Here is a 15,828-nt window from a genome sequence, read left to right on the forward strand (position 1 = left end):
GAATGGCTCGTAGAGTTGCTACTCATGGCATTGTGCTAGTAATACTTTCTTTTTTTTTTTCCTTTTTTCTTTCTGCACTTGGCAAAAATAATACTGTGCTCCACATCTTCTACTTCTTGTGAATAAATTAAATTGCACTGGTCTTTTGCTTTGGTTTGGTGTTAGCTTCTCATAATCCCAGTTAATGTCTTCTGTAACTCAAATGGATTATTTTTTTAAAGCATCATTTGGAATGTGGAGTAATTACTAATACTAGTGCATACTTTAAGTCACTATTAATCTTTGTTTTGGGTGACTAGATATTGTAGAGTAAAAGGACCATCATATCCTTTGCACATCATTCAGTCATTACTAACAGCCTCAATTTTTTCTGTTACAATAAACAAAAAAAAATTGTGTGTGTGTATATATATGTATGTGTATACATACATACATACATATATGCCTTTTACATCTGACCTTAAGTAAATGACAATTTCTTTCATTTCTCTGTCTGTTCTTTTCTGCTCTCCACAGTCCTGGTTCTCATAGTTCACTGAGCTCATTTGTATTTCCACTTTCACTGGAGAGATAGATATGATGGTCTTTTAACAACCAGCAACTTTGCATGAGCTAGTTCATCACTTGATAAATGGGATGCCTGGTGGGTCTCTGATGATCAGTGAATGCTTCTGTTTATAGGCTAATGGTCATGGGTATTGCACCTGCAGTAACCACTCTGCAAAATAGACCCTTGAAATAACTACTGAATGGAGAGGGTGCTCTAGTAGTAAATGACAGGACATACTTTCGAGCCTTCACAAATGTGTGTCTTTTTTTCCAGACTACAGCTGTACATTAATAAATCGTTGATCTATACACAATATTTTTATTCAAAGTCATTGAATAAAATATTGTTTGTGACCCCCTTTGCTTTACCCTCTTTTTTTTTGTTTCCCTGCTTTCTCTTTCTGATGGATTTTCACAGCAAAAAAGGGCAAAATGAAGGGCAAGTATTTTCTCGTTGCTCAATTTCTTTCTGTTTATTACACTTGACATTTTCACTGATACTTCCATTCCTATTGGATATTATCCTCTGTGCTTCCCATTTGCTAGATTTTCCTCCATGATCCCTCAACCTTAGCTGCAAAAAAGGGGGAAAGAATATGCTTGTGTTTTCATACGCAACCTGTCTCTCATTCAGGTTTTTTCTTAGGCTTAAATACTTGTGTGTTACCCTTCTACTTATTAATTCACACCTAACATGAAGAATGTTATTAATTCACTAAAAAGGCATTAATGCATTAATTAAAATTGTTTTCTTTACCATACTATTGGTGAAATTTTTATGTTGACATTTCAAACAAAATACCTCTGATACAACATTGATATAAATTGCTTTTTAAAAGATACCTTTGTTGTGGTAGATTGAGTTAATGGGAAAATTAAAGATGAATTTTTGGTTATATTAACTGGTATAATCCATGTTACAAAATTAAAGTGGATTTTATTATTGAGAAGTATTAGGATCTTTAGATTCACTGATATGTTTAAATGTAGGATATAAGTAGCCTATTTTTTCATATTAGGTTATCATTCTAATGCTTTCATATAGTCATAGAATCTGAGGATACATATTCTGAATTGCTTATCTAATCCTGTAACATTGTCTTTGCAGATTCAGAAACACTGAAGCCCGATAATTTTGAAGAATCTGGTTATACCTTCATAGCACCAAGGTTAGTTTTCTTTTCTTTTTTTATAGCTTGTGTGGGGTGGGTTGGCCTTCAGTACCAGTTATGAACTAGGGGCATGAATGCTCTGGGTTAATTCCACTGCCAAATTTATAGAACCTAAGGGAACACTAACTTTAAAATTCAAACAGTACATTGTTCATTCATTAATTTACTCATTCATATTCTTACTGAGCAACTACTCTGTGCTAAGCAGTATGCTGAATTGGGGATATAATGATGACTAAGATACAAGCTTTTCTCTTTTTGAAAATAACAGTGCATCCAACAATAATGAATTATGTAATTGTATTTATGAATATATATATATATATACACATACATATATAGATATATACAGATATATGTAGGTTTATATATACACAAAGCTATAGTGTCTTAACCTCATTATTTTTTTAATACACGAATACAACTCTCCAGAGAAACATTTTAATGTAACATTTTGTCACGTATTTTTAAGATTTACATTCTTTCCTCTCCTACCCAATGTTATTTCTCTCTCAAATAACTCCCCTTCTGTATCCTTAATATATATACATCTTTATCCTTACCTCTAGTTACAGGTAATTATTTGAAACTCTATTCAGGAATCCAAGGGAGTTATTAATTTTTGATAACCACTCTCAAGCAGATATATATGATTTAAAATTAACAATTCCTATTAATCTAGGCTCAATCACTAAAGAAAATAGATTAAGAAGTTTGTATTAATTTTTCACATTTCATACTTCTTATAGAAATTATTCTAAGAACCCAAAGAAGCTCTTTTTCATTTTATTTCTGTTTGAGGATATTTGAGTTTTGGTTCTTTCTGAAAATAGGGAATATAGATAACTTTTTGAGGAATCTCTTTTAACAAACCATATTCTTGGCCTCATGAGTGACTCTGCCTTAAGCAGCTTCTCCTGATCGAATTTCCTTCAGTGTTTGATACTCTGATCAAAGTATCTCCTTAGATACTTTGCTTACTCTTGCTTGATGACACACTATTCTGATTTTCTTCCTCTCTCCCTGGCTGCATATTCAGTCTCTCATGGACTTCCTTCTTCTGCAGATGACTTTCCTGAGAGTGCTGGCTTAGCTCTCTTCTGCTTTTATTCTTTTCCGCAGTTTCGGGTGATAGAGTTACAAGATGGCCACAACATGTGGAAACAAAATAGACATGTGGTTTATTGAGATAATGTTACAATACAGGATCAGATAGTATATCTATTTCCAAACTTCATGTCTACCCTACAGATTTGATTGATGATACTCATCTTTAGATGAACCTAAAAGGAATATCTCTTAAATGTGCTTCAAGTTCAGTATCTTCTAAACATTTATCCTTTTTGGAGAATTCTTCCTTGTTGCTTTGGTGAGAAAATACCATCTTTTCAAATGCCCTGTCTTGAAACCTGTTACTTGTCTTTGCTCCCTTTTCTTTATATCTAACCAATCACCAAGTCCTGCCAAATAGAATTTGTCTTATCAAGTATATCTGTCAAACTCTGCTGCCTTTGTACAGTATAGGCCACTGCCTTTCATGCTAGCTGATTGATCTCCCTGCCTCCACTGTATCCCCCTTACTTCCCAGTACTGTCTTCTTTCTATAACCAGAATTTCTCCTCTGCTAGATACTAACCAGTGCCTCAGTACTGTCCTCATAGGATCTGTACTTGTACATCATAGCTTTCAAGTGCTCTGTTATGAGGTTCCAGTTTACAGTGTGGTTCCCCCATACTCTAAATCAGGGACCAACAAAATATAGCCTACAGATTGGCTGCCTGTTTTGTACGTAATGTTTTATTGGAATACAGCCACACTTATTGTTTTTCCTGTGGCTGCTTTTGATGCAAAGACAGAGTTGAGCAGTTGTAGTGTAAACTTACACTCCACAGTGTCTGAATCACTCACCATCTGGCCCTTTAAGAAAAAGTTTGCCAACCTCTGCTCTAAATTCCAGCCACATTAAACTTCTTTCAGTTCCTAACTGTAGTGTTTTTCTCCCTTACCTCTTTTCATCCACTGATCTTTTTTTTCTAATTGGGACTGTCTCAGGCATAACCCACCCATTCCCAAACCCTAGTTTCAGAGCTCCTAGATCTGGGAATTTCTTTCCCATATTCATTGGATTAAACTCCTCACTGAGAGCCTTACAGAATTCCCTTAATAGAGCACTGCCCACATTTTATTTGTTTTTACTTTCACTAACAGAGTTTCAACTGAATCCGTTTGACTTACCACTCAGTATCTGACATCAAATCCATATCCTCCTACATAGTAGGTGCTGAATAAATATCTGTCAGCTGGAGAATCTATGAAGAGAGTGAGAAGAATATATTTTAAATCATATTGTTAACAATAATACCTGTAATCTTATTAGCAATTTTTCCAGACAAGTAACTTTGAGCAACTTTAAACTGCTAAAACCAATTTTAAGAAAGGAAAATATGGAGGACAGAGCAGTGGCTCACAGACTGTTAGCATGTCCACACATTAACATAGTCATACATTAAAAATGTAAGCAGACATTGAAATTAGATTGCAGTAAGCCCTATTAGATTAGACTCCACCTCAGATCCTGCTTTTTCCTCTGGGCAACTTCTTCCCTCTTCTTTCCCAATTTCTAAGTAACAGACCTTGCAGCCTGGCTTTCTGAGCTTCGCTGTTAGACAAATTGGAAACATGGTGAAAGTCTCTGTACTCACAGGGAGGGTAAATACGTCTCTCAACTCCAATTCCCAGTTTATAAGCAGTGGACTTTGTTTAGTTCAGGAGGGGTTAGCAGACATGCCATTTCTGTGGCCTGACTGGAAGACACATCTACCTGTGGGAACGGGCAAGTACCAGGGAAGGGGAGAAAGGCTGTAGCTTGTGCAGCAATGTGTTAAGCCCTGTACATGCAGGATTGTATGTACTGTTCAAAGGAACTATAAATGAATTAGTATTAGCTTATTTCACAGATTAGGAAACAGTTTTAGAGGTGTTAAAAAATATAGGGTTTGAACCAATTCCCTTGCTACTTCAAGACATAAGTATATGCATTGAATATGCAAATGTTAATGGATCTCAAATAGCACCTAGTACATCTGAGTAAAATGGAGATGCATTGTTCCTGCCTTTAAGAGGCATATAGTCATAGAGATGAGAATCTGGAATCTGGATGAGTTTTGCTTTCTTGGATAGTCAGAAATGAGAAAGGACCTTCAAAGGAGATGAATTAGAATGAGAAAGAAATAACATGTGATTTTATAATTACATATAGTTAAATGCTAATGTGGAAAGAAGTCAGTTTTAGCTCTGTCAATAATGAAACGAGTACAAATCATGTAACCTTTCTAGACCTTGCTTTGAAACTGAAATTATCCTTGAGCCAAGAAATTTTGTTCTTATGTTTTTTGAAGTTCTGACATTCGGTTCCTGTCTACTAACTGAGGTTTTGGAACTACCTTAGGTAATGGTGGCAATGCATCTGAAAATATTAACTATTAATTGCATTTTTGTCTTGAATATTTGATTCTCCAATCTGTTGGTTGCATTAACTAGTTATTATAATTGCAGTCTTACATTTATGTTGCCTTTTATTTATTCTGAATTTCCAAAACACTTAGGACAGCAGTCCTCAAAGAATGTTTCTCACACACTTTAGGTTCCAGAGGTCCATTCAGAGAATCCACAAAGTCAAAACTGTTTTCCTAACAATGTTAAGAGTTGTCTTTTTCTTCGTATTGACATTTGCGGCAACCACACAAAAGCATTGATGAGCTGACCCTAAAGGGCACTGACATAATTTCATTGAGGCTTTACCCTTGAGTTTGTCTTTTAATATTCTTTGGATGAAATAGAAGTTCTACTATATAGCAGAGTCATTTGGCTGTCTCAAAGAAAAGTGCTTGTCTGATAGATTGAGTTGAGAGCTGAAATAGGTGTATTTCATGAAATATTTTACTAGGCAAATGTTTTCTCAAAAATCAATCAAGTGAGCCTTTTATTTTGAAGAAAACAACTCAGAGTATTTGTTTCTGAAGACAAAGTCTGAGCCTTCAAACAAAATTAGAATTTTGGGAAAGCTGTATTCATTACCATGAGCTTAAATTACCAATAGTTAGAAACTTATCTGGTGAGATCACTGATGATATTAATGAATGTGAATTTTCAATATTGCATAATGGAGTGTATCATCATTTGGAAGATCTCTGTAACTCACATTTTCCAAACAACCAGTTTAAAATGTTACAAAATCACAGATAGGTAAAAGAGTCATTCAAAGTATTAGTACATTAAATTTTAACTTAACAGTACAGAAAGTTCACTGATACTATTTCAAAATTCATATTATAACTAACTACCACAAAATAACAGATAATCAAGTTTTGGTATGTTATTTTAAAAGAATAGCCAAAATAATCTGAAAAGTCTATATATATATTCTGCTTCACTGTATATCTGAAGACATATTGTTTTGTGTGTCAAAACAATATATTTCATTGATTGAATACAGAGGTACACTAGGCTATTAAGTCAGGAAGTAAAGAGATTTTCAAATAGGTAAATCTGTGCCACTTTTTTCACTGTAATCTTTTTTGAAACAAATTTTTCATAAAAATGCTAACATAATGGATTTATTCTTGATGTTTAAATATTTTTAAATTTCTCAATTTCTTTATGAAAACTGCAAATTTACAACACACAATGATGATAATGTAATAACAATAACAAACCATTTACTGAACACCTACCGTCCAGAGGTCAAGTGTTTAATATTTATTATCTATAATACCACTTTTTGTCAGTGTTGTTCCATTATAGAGTTTGGAAAATGTAGGAACAAGTTTAATGGCTTGCAGTCTCCTAGCTAGTAAAAAAAAAAAAAAAAAAGTGTTTTCACTTCCTGTGTTTATTGTGTACATTTTTTTGAAGTTTTGATTTTAATGCTTAATATCCTAAATTTTTTTTCAGAGATTACTGCAGTGACCTTAAAATATCAGATAATAACACAGAATTTCTTTTAAATTTCAATGAGTTTATTGACAGAAAAACTCCAAACAACCCATCATGTAAGTAGGCATTAATTGGCAGTAATTGCTCACTGTGTTATATACAAGGTGGTTCTACCTTGGTTCAGATTAGTTTGTTGGTATGTTGGTTTATTTATTTAATTTATGAATTTTTAATGGTAAAATGTTACAATTCAGTCTTTTTTATATTAAAAAAATTTCATTTCATTAAGTAAAATCAAATTTTCAAAGCCAGGAAATGTTGCCAGTGTTTAAATGCGAATAGGATATGCTTACCTTTGTTCTTTCAAATTTAAAAAGCTTGATCTTAATGATCTTTTGAAGGTTTTTCAATGCCTTGTTTTTGCTGTATAGAGGAAAACATGTAACACATTTTTATTTTTTATGTCCTGCATTTCATATAATGAGTTTTAATATGGATAGAGGAAAAACAAAGGTATAAAAAAATGCTATATTAATGTTTTTTTCCTGATACTCATTTCAATCATAATTAACTTCATATTTTTAAAAAAATTATTCTTTAATTTCCCATTTTGTGAAGTAAATCAATTTGGAATAGGTAAATCTTAGTAATTAGTCTTTAACATTATATTTATCTTTCAGAGAAATTTGCATGAATCATACTATGACACTTCATAGAGATTTACAGATGCTGGACTTTTAAAACATTTAAAAATCTTAACTGTTTTTTTTTTCCTAAAATATCCTGTGAAAGTACTCTTATGAAAAAAATGTAATGACAATGGGAAATAAAAGAGGAAAACCAGCTGCGTGGCAAAAATTGCCTTAGTAAATACAATTTGGGAAAAAAATATATGCTGACTTTTTTGTTCTCTGCTCCACCCCTTCTTTTCTTTTTAAAAATTATTTCCCTTTCTATCAGGAAGAGTTAAGCAAAGCTCTTCCTCAGTTATGAAAAGTAAAAATCCATCTCACAAATAGAAGTTTACCTCATAAAAAGATAACTCATTGCACCTCTTAACATGAATGAGCTCCTGTGAAATGCTGTGATGGGTAGCTAGAGTTCACATCCATCCTGCCTGAGTTTAAGGGGTTCCAAGCCTTTCTGCTCTGTGAACTCACTCTGCCTGAGCAAGAGCCTTTTCAGTGTTTTTTAATGGGATTGTTCATTTCCTATTAGTAATGAGTATTCCCAAGAGAGAACTGGAATAATGTGGAATTTAATTGGTTGCCTCTAGGTCCTAGGAAAGTATGAGGATGTTTAAACAAAATGCTTTCAGTATCATAGTACCAGTGTCCATTTTGTTGTGTGTGCTTCAGTCTCTTCACCTTTTACCTGCTTCCTGTTATATACGTAATCCGATAGGAAGTGATGGACATGATTATGTAACTGTGTGAAGAACTGAGAATTTATTAGATTTTTAATTATAAAAGAGCTGATAGCTAGAAAGCAATTCATATTTTCCTCAGTGTTATATTATAGATACAGATTTTTCTCAATCACATTTTACCTCACAGTATTAAGAATGATATGTAAAACAACTCGAAAGGTAGTTACCAATGATTGGAATCTAGTTGTAATCTATGTAGTTTTTTCAAAGGGATGCAGTCAAGTTTAATCTTGCTATATAAAGTAAAGCCATCAGTAAAATTATAATTCTCCCCTAATATTTGTTAACCTACCTAAGTGTTTATGCTGTAGAGTGATCGTTATCTTCATATTCCCTTTTGTTGTTAACTACTATGAAATGAGATTTTGTGTATAAAACAACAAAGCTTAATACTGATAACCTGCTTAATATATTGTATGTAGTCAGCTACAAGGGACATATTTCAAGACACATCTTTTAAACTTAAAAACATAATGAAAATATGAACAAAATTATGAAATTATTTGCAATATTGATTTATATTAGAAATTACAATAATGGTCTCTTTTTTTTATACCTTAAAGGATTTGAGACAAATTATATTAATTCACTTTCCACATGGGCTGTTTTTTAAAGTGATTTCATTTCTAAAATAATATAGTAAAAAAGATAAGTTCCTAAAATGAATTAAAGTCTAAAATGTGAATTAAGTTTATCTTTTAATCCTGGATGAAAGATATATTGAATTAAAATCAATGACACCAACTAAAGTGTTTTCCAGCCTATTCTACTCCATCTCTTGTAGAAATAAGATATTAAATAAGACCATACATTCCTACTTGAACAAAATTAAATTTATCATAAATGTGCACTTTCAGAAAGTACTAGTAGACTACTCAGAGCCTCATGGGTATGTGAGTGCAGAAGCCAGTGGGAAGGAAAGAGGCATCATTTTTCAATGAAGAATGTGTATTAATTGACCCTTGGTGCTCGTTAGCTATTCTCTCCACTATCTTTGAACTGGGGCTAATGTGCTCATTTTTACTTCTCCAGGAATACAAGTAGATTCCAAAAGCCAGTCTTGGAAGAGTTGTTGTTCTGTAATAAGTTATTTCGTTCCTTGGTCAAAACAAACAAGAAACTACATCATGTATTTTTATATTTACATATAAAATTATCCATGAAATTATGATTGGGAATCACCGTACTAACCTGCACATATGCACACATACAAAAAGGAGGACTATTCATTTCCTCACTGTTTCTTGATTGGCATATTTCATACATGTTTTTGATAAAGTTTACAAAATAATTTGCCTTGTTTAAAATTGGCTTCTCCACTACTGGTCTGTCTAGAGCCTGAAAAATGTCAGGCAAGATGAACAATATAAAAACATACGGAAAGTTAATATAGGATATTTTTAATTCACAGAACTTATTCTCTCTAAATTTCCTTTGGAAATAGATAATTTATTTGTTTCATTATTACCCTGGTTAAAAATCTATGCATTATAATTGAGTATATCCTTTTCCTGTATTAGGTAACACGGATTTGATTAATAGAGTTTTGCTGGATGCAGGCTTTACAAATGAACTTGTCCAAAATTACTGGAGTAAGCAGAAAAACATGTAAGTATGTGTTCTTATTAATAAAAAATATATTAATTTCAGTTTAGTTTCTCTCCAGGAAATACTTGGAATATAGGTCTCATAAATTTAAAGTTTATTATTTATCTTTGATAACAATTTCTGAAGAAAAACATTTTGTAATTGTTGACAACTTGCATTTCAGTTGTCGGTGAATGTCAGGAATAATATCTGCCGTTTCTCAGCTTTACATGCATATACACTGTACTGTGAATAAACCAAATTAAATAGGCATGTCTATGTGTGTTTCAGTGTTTGTGGTAGACAGGGTTCTTAGTGAATGTGTAGTTGGCTTTTTAATGGCACTACTTCATACCGGGGTCAAGAAATTGAGAAATCTGACTATGATTCTCATTTATAGTCTCTTCTCCACCCCATTTCCAGTCAATCACCAAAGACTAAGTACTTCTTCTAATAGTGTTTTCCTCTCTTCTTCATACTCAAGGCCATAAATTCCCATTTCTAAAAAGCTACAGCATCTGCTGTTTCTGCCTTTAATGTTTCTGTTCCTCTGCCCACAGCACTCAGTCTATTCTCCACACAATGTATACCTGCCAGAGTCTTACTTTTAAAATGCAGTTCTAATTTCAGGATAAAGGTGAAACTCTCCAGCCTGTATTTAAAGGTTGTCCATGAGCTGACCATTCTTCAGAAGCTTGTACTTCAGACTTCACTTCCTGTTGTTTCTCACCTGGTGCCTTGTGCTTTTGTACACCAAATACTCTCACTGTTCACTGGCTTTCCTTCACACATATTCTTTGCTCATATTGTGATGTCTTCCTGCTTCCTCTGTAAACTCACATTCCATCTTCAAATGTAGCTGTATCATTTCCTATGAGATGTCTTCCTTAAATGACCCCCTTTAATGACTTATTAGATATTTTAGCTATTAAAACATCGTTTATATCTGTTGATGTATTTACTCTGGCTTCCTTTATTTTAGGAACTCATTTTATTTCTTCTCGTATCACTAACACTTAAATTAATACCTTACAAAGAGTAAGTTGAATAAAAAATGTCCTTCTGTCTTCTGTTCTAGCAAGGGAGTGAAAGCGCGGTTTGTTGTGACCGATGGTGGGATTACCAGAGTTTATCCCAAAGAGTAAGTTCAAATAACATCTGTAAAAATCAGTACATTACAAAAGACTACTCTAAGGAGCTGTACATTTCTGTATAAGGAAACCATTACTCAGAGAAACCGATCATTATTAGGTTATAATGGAGTCATTGTTTAGACATATTACTTAAATACTCCATTTTTTAAAAAAAATTTTGTCATATATATTACAAAATTTAAGAGATTTTAAAAGGGATTTTTCTCTTTGCAGATACAAGTAGGTAAATGAACATAATGGTTGTAGCCCTTAGGCGGTGTTTGCAGAAACACAATTGTTTTCACTGCTCTTCAGTGGATCTTGGTAGACAGGCTGGGCTTATTAATGTTAAATGATCTGCCCCATAGTTACCTGGCTGGTAAATGGTAAGAGTAAAACTAGGAGTCAGCTTTTCCTGACCCTTAATATAATTTTCTGCTGATACATTGCTTAGTAATGAGCATCACTTAGACTATCAATTACCGCTAGCTTCCGTAGACATACCTGATACGTAGACACATTTGTAAATTTCAGTGGTGTCCACATGGGAGAACTAGGTTATCAGGTAGACTGAAGAATAAAAATGATGAACCATTTCCTCCTTAGGGCTGGAGAAAATTGGCAGGAAAACCCAGAAACATATGAGGACAGCTTCTATAAAAGGAGTCTTGATAATGATAACTATATTTTCACTGCTCCCTACTTTAACAGTAAGTATTATTCTGGATATCAGTCTGCTCAATTCCTTTTTTTTTTTTTATTGCTACTACCTGCTTTCCCCCAAAATAATATATTTTAAGTTAATTGCTCAGAATTGTCATTAAGCATGTACTGTAGAAGCATACATTTAGTTGAAGAGGTAAAAAAAACCTACTCGGAAACAGTATTTCAGTAATGTAGAGACAGCATATCTATGCACATACATAGTACATAAAAACACATGTAGGTAATACATTTCACAAGTCATTAATGAATTTTTACAAGTGTAACCAGTTTACTCCAGTTTAATCAGTTTTTTCTTAAGTATTTATAAAATTTGGTAATAGTCCATCTTTTAAAATATTTAATTGGGTTCTTTCCCCAAAACTTTCAAATTTAATCCCTCAGCTTCTCTGCGGGTACGGATTATTTAGTCTCATTTTTACAAATGGGAAACTGAAGTTAGAGAATTTCAGAGTTTTTTCCAGAGACATATATCTGCTAAAATACAAGGGCAGTTTTGGGAATCTAAGGTCAATCTTTCCATTTCACTTCAGTAGCCTCCTCACTATTACAGCAGATGTCATGAAGCAGAAATTTGGTGTGCATCCCATCCATTATATCGTGAAAGGAGATGCAGCCAAGCTGAATTAATTTACATCTTGATGTCAATTAGTGTGAATCAGATCACAGACACTCCTGTTATTCTGGGGTATAGAGGAAGAAGAGGCAAAAGGACCTCTTTTATACATGTCTACACACCTCTTTATAACATGTCTATGCTAGAGTATTTAAGCCAAATGCTACTCACCTTTACCTATGATTTATCGAGATAGGTCTGTTTTCCCTTTTTATTTTTAGAAAGTGGACCTGGTGCTTATGAATCAGGCATTATGGTAAGCAAAGCTGTAGAAATATATATCCAAGGAAAACTGCTTAAACCTGCAGGTAAGCATATATATTGTGCACATGCACATGGCCAAGATTAAATGGGACCTAATACTTTACTAAAAATTGCCAGTGCTTATCAGGAAGGCCATCAGAAAGCTTCAGCCAAAATAAAGTAAAAAACATGCAAACTTAAAAAATTAAATACAATTAGTTACCTGTGATCTGCAGATAAAATAATATTGATGCTATAGAGTTGAGAAATTTTCAAGTAAGCGTTTATGTTTATGCCCTGTTGACAAAAATATATGGAGTCAATTTAGTGTTGCATATCAAAATTCCAAATGCAGGACTGATCTAGCAGTCCTTCTCTAAACATCCTACACAGTACTTTAAAATACACAAAAGAATAGACAGCCAAGGATGTGAACATTTGTAATAATTTAAAGATGCTGTTAAGTTTCTATCATTGGGAGAGAAGATAAATTATGACATACCTGTACTATGTATCTGTTAAGAAGAATTGGGTAGGAATCTATTTTTTAAAAAAACTAATAGAAAAACAACTTTTTGCTAAAACAAACAAATTTTAAAACTGAGCATCACTGGGAATTAGAAATAGGCTGGAATGTTTTCTTCATAGTATGATTCAGTATTGTTTGAATTTTTAAAAGAGCCTATATTCAGCCAGACTAAGAAGGTAGACGATTGCCTTCCTGCTCCTGAGGGCAGTTTTACCCCTTGGGGTTTCTGCCACATAGACTCATTCCATCACTTACTAACTCACTCACCCCTGCCTTCATTCACTGTTGTTTTCTCAGTCACTCATTCACTCCCCTTCTTGTCTTTCCAGAGTTCAGCAAACATTTCTTAAGTACCTACTGCAAGCATTGGTCAGGTTAGGGAGTCCTCTTAAAATATTCCTCTTGAATGACTTCATATTTATAACACTATTCCTGATACTTTCTATATTAGTTAATTGGTCAGGTCATAGCATATGAATAAACTGTGTTGTGAATACAAATTAAGTTCATATAATCATTTAAGAGCTGTTAGCATTACTTCTTAATGAAAACCCCAAGAAATGCATCTCAGTGTATATATTCTGAACTACTCAGAATATATATTCTGAACTACTCAGAATATATTCTCAGCTATTTTGAAGAGCTGAAATTAAATTTTTTTTTTTGTATTTGTCTGTTCAGGAATTTTCAAATGTGAGAGGAAAGATAGATTAGTGAGAATCATAGCTACATTTTTTTAAATTTGTCAATGTTTCTTTACGTAACTTTTCAGTTGTTGGAATTAAAATTGATGTAAATTCCTGGATAGAGAATTTCACCAAAACATCAATCAGGGATCCGGTAAGGTTTTTTTTTTAAATTTGTATGCTGCACTTAGTTTTCTCAAATGTAAATAAAAAGTAAAAGTAAAGTTTTATACAGTGGCAAAATAAATTTTCAATGCCATTACATTTAAGCAGAATTATTGAGTTCTATTTTTCCAGAGAATTTTTTTGTCTACATTAGTCAATTAATAACCAAAAGAAAAATATTTCAATGTTATAATGTGAAATGCTATTTTAGATATCTATTGACTGATATTTTCTAATTTTAAACATAAGACTATTGCCTTTTTTAATTGAAGACTAGATTATCATTTGATCTTTTATAGGAGATAAAGAATTCAATTGTAACGTGGTAATACTATGCTATAATTAAGATTCAGTGCTTTTTAAAATGTGAAGTGATGATTGTATTTCTGTCTTTCAGTGTGCTGGTCCAGTGTGTGACTGCAAAAGAAACAGTGATGTAAGAAAACTCAAAAATTTTTAACTTTAATTTTTTCTTGTGCTACTCCTGCTTAGAATTTAATGCTTTAAAAAAATCACTGCATCCTTTTTTTAATGAAATGCTAAAAGAGAAAATCTTCTTTGTAACTGTGAACTAATTCATAGATAAGAATTTGAATTATATGCTTTAAATTCCTACTTTTAAATGTTTATTTTTAAAAATATTTATATATAATGGGAACATATAAAAAAAGCATGTCAGTATGGACTGTATTCTCTTCTATCTCAATTGTGTTGGATTCTTTTGTACGTATTTATCTTTAGCTCTGTTCCTGGATGGGAAGTTTTAAGCAATGTGTCATTATTGATTATCAGTGCAATCTTCCATGTTTTGTACTTTGTCTGAATTTGTTCACTGTATTCACAGCAATGAGAACATTTTTTTAACTAAACCTTGGAATTATGTAATTCATTATAAAGTTTGGACTTTACATTGTCCTCCAATACTCCCATGTTTCTTTAAGAAGTTGAAAAAGCAAATGTGAACTTCTTTGTTCAAAAGTTGAAGATGCTGTAAGACTGATATTAGATAAATTCAAGTGAATGAGAGGATGAATTCCACTGTTTTCTTCTAGTCTTCTTGTGTGTGTGTGTGTGTTTGTATTTCCCAGGAAAACAGTGAGTTCATGCCATCTATTCACTTCTAGTTGTATAAAATTATACGCCAGTAACTTTAATAATTTTTTTTGTAGATTATCCCTTGTACATAGACAATATAAAGAGACTATGAAGGCTGTTTTTAGAGCAAAAGTTTTATTTTTTAGCAAGCTGTTTCCGCATTAGGGAAATAGAATGCATGTGTCCCCAGCTCTGAAAACAAATGTTTTAAATTGTGATTTTGTATATTAAATATTATTAAATTGATTCATGCATTTAAACATGATTTAAATTAAATTGGGTGGGAATTTATTTCAGGATGAATGATTTTTTTTCTGTCATGGGCATTTTTTTTCCTTTTGTGCTTTTAAATCTGAAATTATCCAACTACTTTTTCATACAAAATAGTCATAAATGTCCTCAGGCTGCTGCCTTTTTTTAAATCTGTGAAGTATGGTGACTAAAATGCATTTTTAAAAAGATCTGGTCAAAATCTTAACTGTGTGTTTAAAATAATAAGGTTACTATACATTACTAAATATTTTGATCTGCCCAGTATCTTTGGTCATTTAGATGACCTTGGAATGGCAAAAGATTGTTTTTGATTTGTTCCTATGATTTGTTCCCACTGAGTTGACAACTTTAACTGGATAGGTGGTGGTAGAATATGAAGCATTTGATATGAATCTATGCATTCTGTCAGTTTATTTAATCAGAATTTCTTGAGCGAATTTCAAGGGAAGATAATAGACATTTGAATTTTTCTATTTTTGTTGCTACGATCATCCAACTGTAATGATAATGCAGCCTTCTCACCTTCCTAAAAATGTGTTAACTGTTGTTTTTATTTGGATAGGTAATGGATTGTGTAATTCTAGATGATGGTGGATTTCTTTTAATGGCAAATCATGATGATTATACTAATCAGGTATGTACTTAAAGTGAGAGAGAACTAGTTTCCGAAGTTTGTTTCCCTGATCAACATTA

At 32.6% G+C, this 15,828-nt stretch overlaps 1 protein-coding gene across 15 annotated transcripts in view; it reads left to right on the top strand.

Annotated features, from left to right (window-relative positions):
* The window catches only part of CACNA2D1 (calcium voltage-gated channel auxiliary subunit alpha2delta 1), a 512,731-nt gene that overhangs the window by 450,184 nt on the left and 46,719 nt on the right, over positions 1-15,828 (top strand). For 10 of the 15 annotated variants that reach the window (XM_073238917.1, XM_073238921.1, XM_073238916.1 and 7 more), the window contains 10 exons: positions 968-988; positions 1,658-1,718; positions 6,675-6,772; positions 9,606-9,693; positions 10,751-10,813; positions 11,412-11,515; positions 12,366-12,452; positions 13,689-13,756; positions 14,165-14,203; positions 15,698-15,769. In XM_073238917.1, coding sequence (XP_073095018.1) covers positions 968-988; positions 1,658-1,718; positions 6,675-6,772; positions 9,606-9,693; positions 10,751-10,813; positions 11,412-11,515; positions 12,366-12,452; positions 13,689-13,756; positions 14,165-14,203; positions 15,698-15,769 — 701 coding nt within the window. The remainder of the gene's footprint in view (positions 1-967; positions 989-1,657; positions 1,719-6,674; positions 6,773-9,605; positions 9,694-10,750; positions 10,814-11,411; positions 11,516-12,365; positions 12,453-13,688; positions 13,757-14,164; positions 14,204-15,697; positions 15,770-15,828) is intronic. The other 5 variants (XM_073238920.1, XM_073238924.1, XM_073238925.1 and 2 more) reach the window with 1 other exon arrangement.

Source organism: Manis javanica, chromosome 6, assembly GCF_040802235.1.
Source record: "Manis javanica isolate MJ-LG chromosome 6, MJ_LKY, whole genome shotgun sequence".
NCBI classification, from domain to species: Eukaryota; Metazoa; Chordata; class Mammalia; order Pholidota; family Manidae; genus Manis; species Manis javanica.